Source organism: Physeter macrocephalus, chromosome 14, assembly GCF_002837175.3.
Source record: "Physeter macrocephalus isolate SW-GA chromosome 14, ASM283717v5, whole genome shotgun sequence".
Lineage (NCBI taxonomy): Eukaryota > Metazoa > Chordata > Mammalia > Artiodactyla > Physeteridae > Physeter > Physeter macrocephalus.
In genome coordinates, this window is record NC_041227.1 from 100667887 (window position 1) to 100688397 (window position 20511).

Below are 20511 nucleotides of genomic sequence, written 5' to 3' on the forward strand. Positions count from 1 at the left end.
CCCTGCATCGGCAGGCAGACTCTCAACCACTGCGCCACCAGGGAAGCCCTATACAGGCAATTTTTTAAAGTCTGGGATTAACTCATTGAAGGATGAAAAAGAGGGCTTTCCCACAGATTACCTTTATTTGGGAAAGAATATAAGCTGCTATCATCTTTATTTTTGGTTACTGAAAGATAAGCCACATCTAAATATATTCTACTCAACAACATTGCAAAATGTTGATAACAGTTGTAGCTGGATGATGTGTACATGGCAATTTATTATGCTTTTTATTTTCTACTTCTTTTCGAAAATTACATGGTAAGAATTTTTTAATCTAAGAGAATATATATCCTACTCATTATACTCAACAGATATTCATTGAGCACCTATTATGTGTTGAGTACTGTTCTAGACACTGGAGATAGAATAGTGAACAAAACAGACAAAATCGCTACCCTTGTAGAAGTTGTGTTCCAGCAGGAGGAGAGGTAATAAATGATAAACATAATAATTACTCATTTATGTGGTATGTTGGAAGATGGTAAGTGCTATGGGAAAAAATAAAGCAGAGGACGGAGAGGATCAGGAGCAACTGGTTGGAGGGCTAGTTACAACATTATTTAGGGTGATCAGGGAAGGCCTCGTTTGAAAGGCATCATTTGAGTGAAAACTTGGAGAGGTGAGAAAGTTAATAGTGAAGTTGTTTGTGGGAAGAGTGTTCCAGGCAGAGAGAACATTAGAGCAAGGTGACCACTGTGTCTGGAATAGAGTGAGGAGGAAAGCAGTAGGAGATTAGGTCAGGGAGGTGAGGTGGGGTGGAGGGAACTTCAAATCATATGGAGTCTTGTTGGCCATTGTAAGGACTTTTGTTTTTACTCTGAGTGAATGCAGTGAGATCATTTTAGGAGACTCTCTCAGTCATCCAGATGAGAAATGATAGTGGCTTATACTGGGGTGGTCACAATAGACATGGTGAAAGGTATTTCACATCAGTGAAATTCCTTAAGCCTCCACCACCTCCCTTGCTTTCTTGCTCTGGGAGGGTCTTCACTTGCAGGCCTGTTCCATGCCCATGGCTTTACCCTGGGGTAAAGCCAGCAGGATGCTGTAGGCTTGGAGTGGGAGGCTTTCCTCAGGGGAAACTGAACAGGTCAGTGACTGATACAAGTTCTGAGGGAGTGCAAACCATCTATCAACAGAGATTTTTTTCCTCAAGGAAGTACTGCAGCAAAATAAAAAATGAATCACGATAAAGAGGGCAAAAAGAGGAAGCATGATTTATTAGAAACTGTGATAAGCAAAGAAATCAACTAAGCTTACAGTTAAGTATAAATAGTTTTTGATAAAGTGATTTTGAAGTTTAATGCAATTCTTCGGAAGAGCTCTTAAAATAAAAGAGAACAAATAATAAGAATTAATAACAATCTTGAACTGAATCACAATAAAAGTGGAAGTGAGGTATAAAGTAGGGGAGAATGAAATCTTGTTAAAAGTATCCTGTGTAGGGTAGCAAAATTATAGATAAACTATCTTGATGCTCATAAACATATTGGCTCATATCATAATTCTTAACAAATTATGGGCAACCACAAGTAAGAAAAGATTTAAACAGAAATTGCAAACCCAAATGTCCACAGGGGCCAGAGAGGTAATGTACATTTTTTTTCTTGAAAAAATAGTATATTATAGTTAGCTTGGGCTGCCATAACAAAGTACCATAAACTGGTTGGCTTAAACAACAGAAATTAATTTTCCCACAGTACTAGAGGCTGGAAGTCTGAGATCAGGGCAGCATGTGGGATCTTAGTTCCCAGACCAGGGATCCAACCCACGTCCCCTGCATTGGAAGGCGGATTCTTAACCATTGGACCACCAGGAAAGTCCCCAAATTCCAGACTTTTAAATGTTAACTCAAAATTTTTAAATACCCTATAAGACAAACACCCCAACCATATCTGTGGGTTGAATATAAAGCTATCAATTTGCAACCTCTGAGGTAAGACTCCAAAATTACTAAAGAATAAAGCAAAATACATAGACTGCATGAGCCAAAATAGTGAGAATAAAAACAAATATATGATTAATCACTATAAAAGCAAATATAGTAAATTCTTCCAATCAGAGGCATAGGTGTGTTGAGAAAAGAAAAAACAACAACAACAAAACCCCAGCTAAAGAGGCAGCTAAAACGACATGACTAAGAAAGTTTCAAAATAATGGGAGATGTTCATTTCAAAGCATATGCTAACAAAAGGAAGGCTTTTGTGGCTAAAATGATAAGGAAATCCATTGGATCATATAACTAGAAGGCTAAAGTTAAGGTGGGGTTTATGGTTATTTGTTTCTGTAGCTCAATAATTTTATCAAGGACCCAATTTATTTGGTCTATCTGATTTGCCACCTGCAAGATTATATTCATCCTAAAGTTGGCCTCTTTTATGACAACAGGATGGCTGCCAATTACAATCTGAATATAGATTTTAATGTTTATGGGTAGTGGAAGACAGTTGCTTACCCAGCTGTTTAAAAAAAAAAAAGGAAGCCCATCCCTTTTGTCTAGTTGGGACAGTTTAGTAAATTGCCTATTCCTAAATGGATAAAGTTTACCTGGAATGCCACATTCTGATTGGCTTAGGTCTAGATTCCTAAACCAACCTTGTTTTAGTTATCCATTACCACATAACAAATTACCCTAAAACTTCATGGCTTAAAAGAACAATAAACATTTAGTATCTCTCAAGGTTTCCATGGGTCAGGAGAAGCTTAGCTGAGCTGTGCTGGCTCAGGATCTCACATGAAGATTCAGCCAAGAAGTCAGGTAGAGCTGCAGTCCTCTGAAAGCTCAACTGAGGCTGGAGGATTTCTTTTCAAGGTGGCTCACTCACATGGCTGATGCCTCAGTTCCTCTCTTCAGGGTCCTTTCCATGAGGCTGCTTGAGTATCCTCACAACATGGTGGCTGGCTTCCTGATTCATTCTATGAATGACTCAAGAAGGAAAGCGCAGAGTAGAAGTTATGTCCTTGGAAGTCACATAGCACCATTTTCATCATATTTTATTTTTTAGATGTGGGTCATAGTAGAAATGGACTTCTTTTTCCCAATATGTAATTTCAACCAAAGTTGCAGAATTGTTTCCTGCTAGCCTTTCCCAGGCCATCATTACTCTGGCCAAAACTGAGTCTTGTACTAGCCCTTAGAGCTAAGGGGTTGGATCAGTCTCATCTGAAACACATGGACTGAAAGTGGGGGAGAGATAGTTCCCCAAAGCAAAATCAGGGTATCATTTCCAGAAGAAGAAGGACTAGATACTGGACAAGCAAAGATAAAAGATGCCCACTATAGTGTCTTTGTATTATTTGAAATTGTTACAGGAAGCATGCTTTACTTTTAGGAAAAAAAAATTAATTTCAATACAAAAAAAGTTTAAAGATATTAATGGTGGTTATCTCTGCATAGTGGGATTACAGTAAAATTTTTCCTAGTTTTCTGTTTATTCCAAATTTTCTTTCATGGGATGTCTTACTTTTATAATCAAAAAACAGTAATAACTACTATTTTATAAAAGATAAAATTCACCACTATAAGAATGGAAATAGAATGCAGTACTGCAAAAATAGAATGCAACACTACATTTTAAAAAATAAATTTATTTATTTATTTTTGGCTGTGTTGGGTCTTTGTTGCTGCACGCGGGTTTTCTCTAGTTGTGGCGAATAGGGGGTACTCTTCGTTGCAGTGCATGGACTTCTCATTGCGGTGTCTTCTCTAGTTGCGGAGCACGGGCTCTAGGTGCGCAGGCTTCAGTTGTTGTGGCATGCGGTCCTCAGTAGTTGTGGCTCGCAGGCTCTAGAGTGCAGGCTCAGTAGTTGTGGTGCATGGGCTTAGCTGCTCCGTGGCAAATGGGATCTTCCCAGACTAGGGCTCAAACCCATGTCCCCTGCATTGGCAGGCAGATTCTTAACTACTGCGCCACCAGGGAAGCCCAGTACTACCTTTTTTTAAAAAAACCTATATAGCCAAAGTCACAGACAGAGAAAAGAAAGAAGGTAAGACTATCAATGGGTGGAAAATGTAAACCATGATTGCTGGAGCAAAATCAGATATACCAGTAGTTAATATATGAATTTTTTAAAGGTAAATTCCAGCTATATGTTATATTGACCACAAAAATGATGTGGAATTGTTGAGAATTAAGTAGCCATTAAGTATAATTAAGTAGAAATCACATAATTACAAAATTATCTTTCTGGGAACAAAGCATGTCCCTCCTTTCATTAAAAGCCTCTTTTGTATCCCTTTATTGTTTTGTGGCTATTCTCACATAGGTCTTTCACATTTCTTATTGACTTTATCCCTTATTCTTATTCTTTATTCTATATTCTTAACCTTTATTCAGTTTTTATTGCTTTTATAATCTTTCTTTCCATTATGTTTCCTAACTTGCTATGATTTGTATATAGGAAAATCACTGCCACTACTGTCAGGAATGTAAATTAATAGAGTATAAAATACTTTCCAAATAGTCAAATCTACAGGAAGGAAGGTAAGAGCATCAGGAGTTGTAAATAAGCAGGAAAATACAAAAGACTGCTTTCTTTCTTGTAATTCACTTAAAAGACAGTAACTGTTAAAACAAAACAAATGTAAGGAGGGGCTTATAATGGAGAAGGAAAGGATATGACCATATTCATATAAAGTATAAGAGGGTAGGTGAATTTTTTGGTAAATTTTTATTTGTTATAAAATTATTTCATTGTGAGGCAGGAAGTGTCAGATTAAGTAGGATAAGGCTTAAGTAGAAAGTGGGAAATGGGAAGGGATATATTTTGTATTGACTCTAAATAGACTCTGATACGTTAAGAGCACATATTATGAGCCTTAGAGGAAACACTGAAAAAGTAATAAAAAGAGCTATAGCTAAGCAGCTAATAGGAAATAAAATGAAATATTTAGAATATTAGATTATTATTCCAATTATAAGAAATTCTAAAACAGAACTAATCAATAGTACTAGAAAATCACATTGGTGGTTGCCTGGAGTGGGGCACCTGGGGAGATTGACTGCAAATGGGGCACCAGGGAACTTCTGGGGAAATGGAAATATACACCTTGATTGGGGTGGTGGTTACATACACGTGTACATTTGTCAAAAGTCATCAACCTGTACACTTAAGACACATAACTTTTATTGTATATAAATTATACCTTAACGAAGTTGCTTTTCTCCAAAAATTATTTTATCTTTGAAGAGTAAATCCACTTGGTGACTTCAGCTGTGGTATGCATCTGTAGTTTTTGCTTGCCAGCCACCTCTGACCTCATCTTTTGGTAATATCATCTGATGTTATTTTCTTAGGTAACTACCACTTTTCTACTTGAGATAGTCTTTTTTTTTTTTTTTTAACCTGTTTTATTTATTTCTGGATCCCCACATTCAGAATATGGTCTGGAATACAATGTATGTTCATTAAACACATTTTTTTAAATGAATTTTTTATTCATTTGTTTTCTTTTTTTGTTTGTTTTTTGGCTGTGTTGGGTCTTCGTTGCTGTGCGCGGGCCTTCCCTAGTTGCGGCGAGAGGGGGCTACTCTTTGTTGTGGCGTGCGGGCTTCCCCTTGTGTGGCTTCTCCTGTTGCAGAGCACGGGCTCTAGGCACACGGGATTCGGTAGCTGTGGCACGCGGGCTCAGCTGTTGTGACTCACGGGCTCTAGAGCACAGGCTCAGTAATTGTGGCACACGGGCTTAGCTGCTCCGCGGCATGTTGGATCTTGCGGCGAGAGGGGGCTACTCTTTGTTGTGGCGTGCGGGCTTCCCCTTGTGTGGCTTCTCCTGTTGCAGAGCACGGGCTCTAGGCACACGGGATTCGGTAGCTGTGGCACGCGGGCTCAGCTGTTGTGACTCACGGGCTCTAGAGCACAGGCTCAGTAATTGTGGCACACGGGCTTAGCTGCTCCACGGCATGTTGGATCTTCCCAGGCCAGGGATCGAACCCATGTCCCCTGCATTGCAGGCAGATTCTTAACCACTGTGCCACCAGGGATGCCCCACATTTTTTTTTTTAATTGGGGTATAGTTGCTTTACAATGTTGTGTTAGTTTCTGCTGTACAGCAAAGTGAATCAGCTATATGTATACATATATACCCTCCTTTTTGGATTTCCTTCCCATTTAGGTCACCATCTACTTGATATAATCTTGGTGAATAGTCATATATATTGCCTTGTTCTCCTCTGGCCAAAGTTGGACATGTGACCCAAGCTAGCCAGTATGACCTTCTATCCTTGGAATTTGAATCTTGAGTCGTGTGATCCAAAGACCAAAAATGGTTGGAGCTGTTTTATCCTGCTACTGATCAGCTTTTCCGAGATGGTCCATGCCCATCACTGCTTTTGCTCAGAGCTTCTTGAGAGACAGATTTCTCTCTCTCCTCCGTTAAGGGCACTCTCTGTTACATTGGAATTGTCAGCCCCTGTGACAGGCTGCCAGTGGCCAGCTCTGGGAGGCTGTCTCAGGATCTTGGGTATACAGAAATCACTCTGCTGTTCTGAGCAACTCTTGGGTTGCTCAAAGCCCTTCACAAATGCCAGTTATCCCCAGGTAGTCATTATAACACTCCCATATCATTCTGAGGTGCCCTGTGATGTTGTCTAAGGCCCATCTGCCTGGGCCTATTAAGCCGCATTTCCTACTATGTGTTCTTACTCCCTTTATGGATTCTAATACTTATGAAAGTAGACCTTCTGCATTCAACGCCCCCCTGCCCCAAATCTTTATTTCGTTCCTACTCTAGGACCCATGCAGGGCTGTGGGGGTGAGGGGTGGAGGCGGTGAAGGCATAGGGTACAGGGCACTTCCACATAATCAGTTTCCTATACTTTCCACTTTGGGCTTTCCCCCTTCTTTCTTTCTCCTTTCCAGCAAAAACGGGCTTGTGTAAGGGATGGGGAAACTGTTTTCATCAAATATATTGTGTTGTCTATGTATATAAGTTCTTTCTATTCCCCTGCAGGGCCTAGACTTTTGAAATGCACAAGCAAAGAAAAGGATCCTTGTTTCCCTCTTCTGTGTCCTCTCATTTAAAACAAATGAGCATAGAACCATTCTATCTACTGCCTCAATGGGGTGAAGGGTTGTTGTTCATATTTTGAAATGAATATCTTACCACATAAACAAACTGTATGAACATCTTTATACATATGTCAGTTTAAACATGTGAGGAAACATCTATAAATTAAGTTGGAATTTGCACGTTTTTTAAGGTTCTTGATATGTATTACCTAAATGTTTTTTCCAACATAACTTTCGTGTCTTCAGCTATGTATTTAATACACTTTGTTTTCTTATTGGGCTAGCTGATCACTCCAATGTGAATTTTTGTGAAATACAAAGATATTTTAATACCACTTCGTGTTCATTAGGATGGCTAATTATCAAAAAAATGGAAAATAACAAGTGTGAGGATGTGGAGAAATTGCAACGTGTATGCATTGCTGGTGGGAATATAAAATGGTACAGCTGTTGTGGAAAACAGTTTGGCAGTTCCTCAAAAAGTTAGAAGTAGAATTACCACATGAGCCAGCAATTCTACTTCAAGGTATACACCCAAAAGAATTGAAAACGACTCAAACAGATGGTTGTATAGTTTGTTCATAGCGTTATTCACAATTGCCAAAATGTGGAAACAACCCAAATGTCTATGAACAGATGAATGGATAAACAAATGTGGTATATACATACAATTGAGTATTATTTAGCCTTAAAAAGGAAAAAAATTCTGATACAAGGTACAACATGGATGAACCCTGAAAACATGCTACATGAAAAAAGCCAGACACAAAAGGACAAATATTGTATGATTCTACTTATTTGAGGCACCTAGAATAGGTGAACTCACAGAGACACAAAGCAGATTAGAAATTACCAGGGGCTGGGAAGAGGGGGGAAATGTGGAATTACTGTTTATTTATTTATTTTATTTATTTATTTTTGGCTGCTTTGTGTCTTTCGTTGCTGCACATGGGCTTTCTCTAGTTGCAGCGAGCAGGGGCTACTCTTCACTGCGGTGCGCGAACGTCTCATTGTGGTGGCTTCTCTTGTTGCGGAGCATGGGCTCTAGGCGCATGGGCTTCCGTAGGTGTGGCACGTGGGCTCAGTAGTTGTGGCTTGCGTGCTCTAGAGCACAGACTCAGTAGTTGTGGCTCACAGGTTTAGTTGCCCTGCGGTATGTGGGATCTTCCCCCACCAGGGCTCGAACCCGTGTCCCCTGCATTGGCCGGCGGATCCCCAACCACTGTGCCACCAGGGAAGTCCTGAACTTTTTTTTAACTCTTATTGCCTTTATTTTAAAATAAAAATTGGAGTAGAGTTGGTTTACAATGTTGTGTTAGTTTCAGGTGTATATTTTCCTATGAACTTCATTCCAACTGAAAACACTTTGAGAATTGACCTATTTTGGAACTTTTATATGGCTATTACATCCAAAACCAACTCATTATCTCCTCACTACTCTCATGATATCCTGTGCAAACTCTATCACAGTATTTGTCACATTATATTGTGATTATTGATTACATGTTTGTCTTTCCAAGAATGACCCTTAAGCCTTTATTCCATGCACTGGACCAGCACTAGCAGCACAAATACAAAACCACTCAGACCTTCTATGCTAATTCTCTACTTCTGATTGTCAGGGTTAGTAGACAGACTGCATACAGGGCAGGTTTACAAGTGGATTTCCTCAAAATAAGGACTGGCAAATGATAGATTTTATTTTCTATTGCTCTTAGGGCCAAATGGGGGTGTTATGTATGTTAATGAAGACAGTAGAGATCAAGAATTGGGGGAACATCCTAGTAGGGAGCTGTTTGGATTAACTTTGGAGACAGGAAGCCACATGTAGCAAGCAGGGTGAATTTAAAGGGGTCAAGACAAGATGGACAGTAACTATGAACATGTCCAAAAAACTCCTGAGTTTTCTGCAGATATGGGTAATGGTACTGAGGGATGAGAATTGGGCAGGATTTCCTATCTTCATTGTTTCCCTAAGTGACAAGAACTGATTGGCAAAGCCTTGCTCTGTTCTTTGATGGTTGCAGGTATCAGGACCCAGTCGTTTTGCCTGTGTGATGTGTGCTGCCACAGGTGTGCCTTGATGATTCTATTTCTGAGGTCCATGTGATTGTTGGCCTGTGGTTGATGGGTGTTGATTATGTGGATTTAGACTTGGAGGGCTCTGAAAAAAGGCTCTTCAAATTTAGGACAAGAATCATTGTTTCCATTCTGATTCTCTTTGGTTAGGCAGTTCACTCTTATAAGTAGTATAGCAGAGCCATTGTCAGAAAGTTAAGAAAACTGTCCAACACAGGTTATCAATTGTCTCATTCTCATGAATGAATTCATATGTTTAATAATGTATAACCCTGAGACGGAATAGGTTGACTACGGAGTCTAAAGTGATGGATTCCTGGGAACTTTAGGGGATTGGAATGGGGTGTTCCACTGACCTGCTGTGGCATAACCACTATAACCTTAGTGATATAAATGAAGAACCATTTTATTATGTTCCTGTGGGTCAGGAATTCAGACCAGAGCAGGGATACTTGTCTCAATCAATTCCTTGATGCTTGGATCCTCATCTGGAAAGACTGGAGTGGCTGAAGGTAGCTCAAATGTCTTAGAGATGAGGAATCATCTGGAGGTTTCTTCACTGAAACAACTGGTACCTGAGCCAGGATGACTCAAAGGCTGCATTCAGCTGGGATTGTTGACCGGGAGTGCTTACATGTAGCCTCTCCATGTGACTTGGGCTTACTCAGAGCACGGTGGCCTCAGTGTAGTTCATCTTTTTACATGGTGGCTCAGGAATCCAAGAGTGAGTATTCCAGAGAACAAGGTAGACTCCATATGGCCCTTTCTGGCCTAGCATTACTTCTGCTGTAGTCCATTTGTTGAAACAGACACAATCCAGCCATAGTCAAGAGCAAGGTATTGCTCAATACTTAGACCCCCACATCTCAATGAAGGGAGAACTTGCAATTTTAAAATGGTCAAGGGCTTCCCTGGTGGCGCAGTGGTTGAGAATCCTCCTGCCGATGCAGGGGACACGGGTTCGTGCCCCGGTCCGGGAGGATCCCACATGCCGCAGAGTGGCTGGGCCCGTGAGCCATGGCCGCTGAGCCTGTGCGTCTGGAGCCTGTGCTCTGCAACGGGAGAGGCCACAACAGTGAGAGGCCCGCGTACCGCACACACACACACACACACACACACACAAATAAAATAAAATATAAAAAAATAAAATAAAAATAAAAAATAAATAAAAATGGTCAAAATGTGTATTGCCTCTTAGGATTTTCAGGATTCCTTCTCGACCAAGTTCATGTCTCATATAGCTCTGTATAGTGGAAGGCTTTCTGCCAAATTTGAGGCCACCAGTAGTCAAGGGTTAAAGGAGATTTGGTGGACTGTAGGGATAACATTGTGATACAAAGGACCTCTGTCCGCCAAAATGTATAGATGGCCATGACAGTTTAGCAGGGCTCTTCTGTATTCTATCCTTCTATAGCTGGGAGTGCATGATTTGAGATCTTCCTCCAGCTCTGCTGGTCATAGATGATTACTGTCTTCTTGCTGACACACAAATCTGATCCTTTTGCTTCCTTACAATCCTTTAAGGATTCCCTATCATCTCCAAGATGAAGTCCAAGGTCATTAGCATCACATTAGCCCCTTCATGATCTGACCCTGACCACTGAAAACTCAGATGTTATGCTATCATCCAGAATATGAAAGGCAGTATTTATATAATTATTGAGTTCAAATGCCAGCTCTGCTGGGACTCGTTAATTTTCTAGAGTACAAGGGAGACGCTTTCTTCCCTCAATTGAGGACAGTCCACAACAAAAATGGCCTAGTTTCCACTAGTTTCTCTGTTCATCTGGTTCACAAGGGCCTGGCCTGCCGATGGATTCTAATTCTGGATTTAGTGCCTTAAGGTAGGGATTCGTTGTTTATGTGAAATTAAAATGTAACTGGGCATTTGTATTTTTTTACTTGCCAATTCTGGCAACCCTATCTTAAGGCCAACCACAGCTTTCCCAGGTTCATGGACTACAGAGTAAGAACTGGTACAGACTGAGAAGAGGACTAAGTGTGTTTCCTTCTTTCTTTCTTACCGAACTATTGAACCATTTAACATTGAAATAGCAGGGTGAACTGGAAGAGCCACTTCCAATCCCTCTAGCTCTAAATGTCAGCACATTATCATCATTGTTTTCAGGTTTTACATTGCTACAGCGTGACTACGAGATTGACAGTGTCACCAATTGCGGCCAGTAATTTCCTTGTTAAATTCCTAGAGCAGAAAGATGTCGCATAAAGATCGCAGACTTGGAAAATTAAGTTACATAAGTAGCAGATATTCAGGCTGAGGACGGAAGGAAACAGGTATCTTCATTTCTGTTTTACCACAGTCATATCACAGTTACCATTTAGCCCTTTTTCTCTCACCACTATTTGTAATTCCATAATAAGGCTAACCTTCCCACCAAATTCTTCTTAAACAGTTCTTTTCCCTTTTTTTTTTTTTTTGGTAAGTTTCATTTAGAAAAAGAAACATAGTAAAGTTCAAACAGGACAAATGGTTACACAATGCAAGTCTCCCTTCCATCCTGATCCCTAGTTCCTAGGCCGAAGGTTCCTAACTTGGCTTAGGGACCGGAGTCTAAGGGAGGGTTTCCAGAGTAATGTGAATTCTCTGAATGCATGATTTTTAATGGACTGATAACTCTGCATCCAAACTTCTACCTGAGCCTGGAAAGGGTCCGTGCCTAAGAACCCCCGAAGGAGGATTGGCTGAAAGGACTGATGCGGCCGGTGACTCGGAAGGAGCTGCTTAAAAACCTGTCATAACTTGTCGCAGTGAAAAAGGCTCACCCTCATCCACGGAACTCCAGCGCCCTCGGAAAGTATGTTCCCCGAGGGCGGGATCACGGATCTTTTCTTCCCAAGTTTTTCGTCTGCCGCATTCCTTCCCTCCAGTGCGTCGGCGTATGCTGACGTCATGACGCCGCACACGTAGTCCCGCCCCTGCAGAGACAGGCACTGGGACGGATTTCAGGGTGTTCGCAAACACGGAATGTGAGGCCTCGGCTCGGCTGCCCGCGGATCCCTGGCCCGCTCTCCACACGGGCCTGCGCCCGCTGCCGCCGCCCCCAGCTCGCCCGGAGGAGCCAGGGCAGCCGCGCCCTTCTGCTTTGTGCCCGCGTGGCCGCCGCCGCCCCTCGGAATCCTCCGGGGCCGCCGAGGAGTTCGCTACGGAGGGAGGTGGGGGCCTTCGGGAGGAGGAGGCGGAGGAGGCGGAGGAGGAGGGAAGGAAGATGGCGGCCGTGGAACTAGAGTGGATCCCAGAGACCCTCTATAACACCGCCATCTCCGCTGTCGTGGACAACTACATCCGCTCACGCCGAGACATCCGCTCCTTACCCGAGAACATTCAGTTCGATGTTTACTATAAGGTACGGACCGTGGGCCAGCGCTCAGCGCTCCTGCAGCAACCCCTGGGGCCGCACCCCCTTCCACGTCCGCGAGCCCCCGCTTTTAACCCCTTACCCCTTGTAGCAGGGTCGTCTTCCGAGACATATGGGGCGGTGTCGGAGTGACCAATATAGAAACACCCCATCTGGTAGCCTCTGTCTCGCAAGCTCTTGGGCCTTGATGGATACGTCTTCCTCATGGGTCTTTTCCCCCTTTTGGTGTTCCCTCCTACATTGGGGCCCCTTTGGGTAGGCCTTTTGCGTGGGCTTCCTCTATTGCGCCCTTGTCCCACTCAGTCCTTCTCTTCTAGCCTGTGTCTTCGGGATATTTTCTGCCCTCCCTTCCCAATTAAGTGTCACCATCAGCTGGACTTTTCTTTGCTCTTTTCCCCTCCTTTCTAGTTTCTTTTCTCACCGCCCTCTTTCCCAAGTTTTTTTTTTTTTTTTTTTTTTTTTTCCTGCTTCTTGTTCCTTAGCTTTACCTATTTCTTCCTAATTGGGAGGGAGTTGAGGAATTATTGGAAGTAGTCGTGTGCCTTATTCGCATATCCTTTAAAGCTTTGGTTTTTCTTTATACTAGGGGTTGAATAGGGGGTTTTATTAACATGGGAGTGGTGATAAACTACTTGAAAGGGGGAAAGTCCTTAAAAAAAACCAAAAACTTTAGAATTTAAAGTATGTTCATATATTGGAAGTTGTAATCTTGCAGCATTCCTAAATCGCTCCCCCTCAGAAATCTGAACAAAAAGTTTCCAAGTCAGTCTCCAAGTAGTTTCAGGAGTAAGTGTCTTTAGACGTGGACAGTTTTGCAGTGTTTAGAGAGGGAGGAGAACTTTATGGACTGGGAGCCTCCCTTTTCCTCTCCCCCCACATTTGAATGTGAACAGTGGACTTATTATTCAGTCCTCTTTGCTTTGAATCGGCGTGGATAACGCTTCTTCTCCTGTAGCCACCCACGCAAAATTCGACTAGAAGTAAAGTGTGATTTATTTTTTAGATCTAAACACTTCCTCTTGATTTGTAAGTTGGCTGGAACGTTGTAAACTGATATTTAACAGATGTGTATGTTCTTATATATGTATGATGTTTTATGGCAGTTGTTTCATCGGGAAGGTTGCCCGCTTTCTCCACCCCGAATATTTTTTCAGAAAGCAGCTGACTTGCTGCATTCTACTAAATCCAGCTGCTTTACACGAATTCTAACAATTAAATTCTTTTCCCCCTTGATATTTGGGGAATATTCATTTTGGTCATTTATGTTATTATTTGGGGGGAGGGGAAGTTAGAGAAAAATCTCCCTTTATTGCAGATCCCTTTGATACATTGATTTCCTTTTGTGCATATCTAAGGAAGTTTTGTATATTTAAGATTCATTCCTCCCAGGAAGGATGAGTTGGATTTCTTTCTCAACCTGGGAAACTGCAGCTTTTTGTGTATGCTAACTCTGTCTATTTTAATAAATTGTGTGTAATCTTTTACACTTTTTAGAGAAAATCATTGGAAATTTAATCAAAGTATATTTAGTGGTGGAATTCCCTCAAAGTACTTGGATATCTTCTAGTAACTTTTATTTCTAATTGAAGCTTTTCATTTGTGGATTATTAATAGTGAGTTTGAACAGATGGTGCTTTTGCCACATTTTCTGTTTCACATAGTCCACAAAGTTTTAAGATGGTGTCTTTTTTGGTACACTTGTACTCCTTAATAGTTGTGTGCCTGTAGGGAATATGGCACTGTGCTAAGGTGAAGGAAGGTGTTTAACATGTGCCTGGAACTGTAAGTGCTTTTACACAGTTTTTTTGTTTAAGCCTCACAATTAAGCTGTAAAGTGGGGTATAACCCTGTTTTATAGGTGAGAAAGTTAAGTAATTTAGTCTAGGTCTCATATCTAGTATTTAGTTCCTGTGTACCTTGCTTTCTTGCTTAATGTTTACAGTTTCCACTTTTCTCCAATTTAGAGCCAAGGAGAAACTCACAGTCAGATCCCTCCCTCCAGCTGTCCCAACTTCCATCAATAGGCATAGTCATAGACAAAATAATAGTATTTGTGCCATCAAAAATTTCCCCATCCTGATTCACCATAGTCCAGTGTCACTATGTTAGTTTTTGTTAGTAGCTTCAGGTGAAGGCACAGTCATAAAGCTTTAGGAAATGGGGTTATGGAATGAATGGGAGATGAAGAAGTAGACAGGCTGACTGCTCTCTAAAAAGGGAAGGGAGAGAGGTATTGATATGTAGAAAGGGTAAATTGTGAAAGTTGTTGTTTTTTAAGAATGGAAGATGTTAGAATATATTTATTGTCTGAATGGCAGAAACCAAAATGGAATGAGAGGTTGAATATACAAGTAAGGCAGGAAATAAATTATGGAGCAGAGTCCTTGAGTAGGAGCGTTAAATTAATGAGCCTTGACCCTTCCTTCACCCTGCATAAATTAAGGTATTAGTCTTTTTTAAAAAAAATTATTTATTTTAATTTATTTATTTTTGGCTGCGTTGGGTCTTGGTTGCTGCGCACGGGCTTTCTCTACTTGCAGCAATCGAGGGCTACTCTTCATTGCGGTGCGCAGGCTTTTCATTGCAGTGGCTTCTCCTGTTGTGGAGCACGGGCTCTAGGTGCACGGGCTTCAGTGGTTGCGGCTCGCGGGCTCTAGAGCACAGGCTTAGTAGTTGTGGTGCGTGGGCTTAGTTGCTCTGGGGCATGTGGGATCTTCCCGGACCAGGGCTTGAACCCGTGTCCCCTGCGTTGGCAGGCGGATTCTTAACCACTGCGCTACCAGGGAAGTCCAAGGTATTAGTCTTACATTGGAGTTGAGGAAGGAATACTTCTTCCTCTAAGATCAGATGCAAAGAGTTAAAGACATAAAGTGTCTACATAACTAAGTTTGCAAAGAATGGTAGTTATGAATTAGGAGGTAAGATCATCTGCTGAGAATCAGGGATGGGAGTGGTGGCTTTTATGTAGAAAGGCTAAACAGAAGTTGGAAATGGCTGCTAAGTTATATAGAAAGGGAGGCTCAGTAAAAATATGCTTTAAAAAAATGATAGGAGATATAGATGGTTCCATAAAACAGTATCCTACAGGATAATGTGTTTGAATCAGAATGGGTTTTCCTAAGGGTGCTCAACAATTTGGGTATAGAAGTAGGTAAAGTGAATAGAAAGAATTGTAAAATTGTAGACCAACTGAAGGCAAATAGAGTGAAGGGCTGGGTTCTTCAAAGAGTGAAGTTTATGAACTTTTCTTTTTATTGTAACTGCTGAATGGTCTATTTTATCCTGTTCCAATTACAGAATTTTCCATAGAATTAAGTTTTGACCCAGTGAAGTGTTTCTATAATGTGTTCTATTTATTGTTTTCAGTCTTAAACTTAATAATTTGGGATTTTTAAAAATTATTATTGTAAGTCTCATGCTGAAAACCATACGAATTAATGCCTGATTTAGTATTAGAGTTGAATTAATTTTTTCTTTTTATGTGTTTATTTCTATTCTTTTTTTTTGTGGCATGCGGGCCTTCCTCTGTTGTGGCCTCTCCCGTTGCGGAGCACAGGCTCCGGACGCGCAGGCTCAGCGGCCATGGCTCACGGGCCCAGCCGCTCCGCGGCATGTGGGATCCTCCCAGACCGGGGCGCGAACCCGGTTCCCCTGCATCGGCAGGCGGACGCGCAACCACTGCGCCACCAGGGAAGCCCCTATTTCTATTCTTAGTTATATACAGCCTCAACTAATTTTTTTTTAAATTGGCTGGTAACAAATTGAAAAAAAATTCTTGCAACATATATGACAGCCAAAGAGTTAATATTCTTTTCACTTAAAAAACTCTTAGGATTAATAAATTGAGAGCAAAAACTTTAGGGGAGGCAGGGCATTAAAAAACGTAACTAGCTAGCCATACCATGTATCTGGATGGGAAGGTAATATGTTACAAATATGTCCACTCATTTCAGTTTAAGCTGTGAATTTATTACAACTTGAATCAGAATCTCAGAATTTTATTGGGTATAGGAAACTGATTAAATATATTTATATGGAGGAATTAATTACATGAGAATAAATGAGCCAAGGAAATTTTTAAGATGTACAGTATTTAGGATAGTCAAGTATATTAGAAGGCTATCTATTTTAAAACAACATGGTATTGGCACAAGAACAGCAAAGAGGGAAACTGATTTATAGAACATAGTAGACAGACTAGATAGAAACCAAAGCATATTTAAGAATATATTACAGGGCTTCCCTGGTGGCACAGTGGTTGAGAATCCGCCTGCCGATGCAGGAGACACGGGTTCGTGCCCCGGTCCGGGAAGATCCCACATGCTGCGGAGCGGCTGGGCCCGTGAGCCATGGCCACTGAGCCTGTGCGTCCGGAGCCTGTGCTCCGCAACGGGAGAGGCCACAACAGTGAGAGGCCCGCGTACCACAAAAAAAAAAAAAAAAAAAAAAAAAAAAAAAAAGAATATATTACATAATAAAGTTATAGGACAGTGCTGTATTTTAAATAAATGGGGGAAAATTGGTTATTTGGGGGGAATGTTAGACTTCTACTTTGCACCTTATACCAAAATGAATTCCAGGTGAATTAAAGATTTAAATATGGCAAATGAAATCATAAAAGTATCAGAATAAATTATTGGGTCAGTATCTTACAGTGGGAAATGACTGAAATTCTTTTTTAAAGAAATTATTGAGGTAATTTAGAAATTTTAAAAATGTCAAACTTTATAAAAATGAGTAATGTAAAACGTGAAGTCCTCTGTTACTCATCTTGCCAACACAAATGCTGTCTTGGCATAGAGAAGGCTTTTTTAAGCCTGAAACCAAACCCAGGAGAAAAAAAGAAATTGATACTTTTGAGTACATTAAAAAATAAGGGGAAAATTGTAAGCACATATTTTAAAAAGACTATGCAAATGGCAACATTTGTCACATGAGGGGTGAATTTCCTAATACAGAAAGATCTAATACTAATTAGTATGTAAAGGGCAACCAACTTGTTTTCAGAAGACCTGAACAGCTAGCTCATACAAGAAGAAAACATCTAATACTAATCATAATAAATATCAAAAGATGCTCAGATGAAATGCAAATTAAAATGCAGTGTCAAGCCAAGTCAACCATGAAGAAGAAAGAAAATCTGGAGGGCTTACACCATCAAATATCAAGCTGTAACAAGTTAAGATGGTTTTGGCACAAGGGTAGACTAATAGACCAATGGAGCAATACAGTCCAGAAACAGACTGACACATGTATACTGTCACCTAGTTTATAATAAAAGTGACACAGCAGTACAATGGAGAAAGGAAAATCAAATAATGGTGTTGGTCTGTTAGATATCCATGTAGGGGGAGAAGGATCACGATCTTACCTTATATCATACAGTTACCATTTTTGGGTGGATTGCTGATCTAAATGTGAAAAAACAGTTTTTTAGGAAAAAAAGTTTTCACTATGTCAGCAAAGATTTATTAAATAGGATACAAATGAGCTAAATATAAAGATAACTTGAAAAATTGGACTACATTAAGATCAAGAACATCTATTCATAAAAAATACCATTAAAAGGGAAAAGCTGGGGCTTTCCTGGCGGCGCAGTGGTTAATAATCTGCTTGCCAGTGTAGGGTACACGGTTCGAGCCTTGGTCCAGGAAGATCCCACATACTGTGGAGCAACTAAGCCCGTGCGCCACATCTACTGAGCCTGAGCACCACACTGCTGAAGCCCGCGCACCTAGACCCCGTGCTCCGCAACGAGAGAAGCCACCACGACGACAAGCCCGTGCACCGCAATGAAGAGTAGCCGCCGCTTGCTGCAACTAGAGAAAGCCCACGCGCAGCAACAAAGACCCAACTCGTCCATAAATAAATGGATAGATAGATAGATACCATTAAAAGGGAAAAGCCGGGGCTTCCCTGGTGGCTCAGTGGTTAAGAATCTGCCTGCCAATGCAGGGGACATGGGTTCGAGCCCTGGTCCAGGAAGATCCCACATGCTGCGGAGCAACTAAGCCCGTGCGCCACATCTACTGAGCCTGCGCTCTGGAGCCTGTGCGCCACAACTACTGAAGCCCCCGCTCACCGCAACTAAAGAAAGCCTGCACGCAGCAACGAAGACCCGACACAGCCAAAGATAAAAATAAATAAATAAATTTATTTAAAGAAAAGGGAAAAGCCGTGCCACAGAGTAGAAGATATTTGCAGCACATATATCTGACAAAGGAATCATCCTGCATCTAAAGAACTAGAAATTAAGAAAATAAAAACCCATTTTTTTTAATGGAGAAATAACTTCAATAGACATCCAAAAGGGGACATTCCAAGGACCTGTCAAACATTTGGAAAAATGTTCAACCTCATTTTGTCTTCAGGGAAATCGCTGTCCTCCTGTGCTTTCCTCAGAATGACTAAATGAAAAAGAAAAAAGTGTTGGTAAGGATATGGAGCAATCAGAACTCTCATATACTGTTAGTGGGAATGTAAGTTGATATACCATTTTGGAAAACTAGCATCATCTACTAAAACTGAACATATATATACCCTGTAATTCCATCTCAAGATATATACACTTAAGAACGTTCAGGGAGTCCCCTGGTGGTCTAGTGATTAGGATTTGGTGCTTTCACTGCCATGGCCCAGGTTCAGTCCCTGGTTGGGGAACTGGGATTCCACAAGCTGTGCAGTGCGACCAAGAAAAAGGTCATAGCAGTACTATTCATGATAACCAAAAAGTGGAAACTATCCCAATGTCCATCAGTAGGAGAAGTAATAAATAAATTGGGGAGTAGTCTTATAGTGGAATATTTTGCAATGAAAATGAATGAATTGCAACTGTTAGAAACCATATGGATGAATCTCACAAATGATATTGAGTGAAAGAAATCAGTCATAGGAGTATGTATCAGAGGCTCCCAAACTCTCTCCCCTCATAGCACCCTTAGGCCAAAAGAAATACCTAACGGTTCTGTTCATTAAGTAGATATAAACAATTAATAATACTTATGTCCTAACAACTTAAGAGCCATTAAAAAATAGTGCACAAAAATTGAAAGAACAAAGAGTAGTGTACTTCATTCTTAAATAACCACAGTTACTTATTACTGGGTTGTGTGTGTTTGTCGGGCACTGTACAACTTCTCACATCTTCGAATCGGATTGGTCACCACCATTCCATTTTCCGTTCCATAATGATTTTTGCACATTACTTTTATTATAGCAACCACTGAAAATGCTGCTTCACAAAGATAAGATGTTGTTGAAAGGAATATAGCAATCTAGTATTTGGCATGGTTTAATACAGATGTGGAATATTGTTTCTTTCAAACTTAAAACATCTTGCAGTGCCCCAGGGAACCTTGGTGCAATTTGGAAAATGTGGATATGTAGTGTGATTCCATTTGTTTAAAGTTCAAAAACAGGCAAAATTAATCACAAGTACTGTAAGTCAGGAGCAGTTATCCTTGGAGGATAGTGACTATGCAGGGGCACAAAGGGAGATGTCTGGGATTCTGATAATACTCTATTTTATGATCTGCATGTTGGTTGTGGGTGTGTTCACTTTGTGAAAATTTATTGAGCTTTACATTTTATTCTTTCATTTTCTTTTTTAAATTATATACATATATTTTAAATTAATTAATTATTAATTATTTTTAGCTGCATTGGGTCTTCGTTGCTGCACGTGGGCTTTCTCTAGCTGCCGCTAGCAGGGGCTACTCTTTGTTGCGGTACGTGGGCTTCTCATTGTGGTGGCTTCTCTTGTTGTGGAGCATGGGCTCTAGGTGCGTGGGCTTCATTAGTTGTGGCACGTGGGCTCTGTAGTTGTGGCTTATGGGCTCTAGAGCACAGGCTCTGTAGTTGTGGCGCATGGGCTTAGTTGCTGCATGCCATGTGGGATCTTCCTGGGCCAGGGCTCAAACCTGTGTCCCCTGCATTGGCAGGCGGATTCTAAACCACTGCTCCACCAGGGAAGTCCTAAATTATATATATATTTTATTGA

General features: G+C 41.0%; 1 protein-coding gene across 1 annotated transcript in view; it reads left to right on the forward strand.

Moving 5' to 3' along the window:
- The first annotated feature begins 12129 nt into the window (after positions 1 to 12129).
- APPBP2 (amyloid beta precursor protein binding protein 2) overlaps positions 12130 to 20511 on the forward strand; it is a 72137-nt gene continuing 63755 nt past the window's right edge. The window contains exon 1 of the mRNA XM_024127636.3: positions 12130 to 12500. Coding sequence (XP_023983404.1) covers positions 12363 to 12500 — 138 coding nt within the window. The 5' untranslated portion in view covers positions 12130 to 12362. The remainder of the gene's footprint in view (positions 12501 to 20511) is intronic.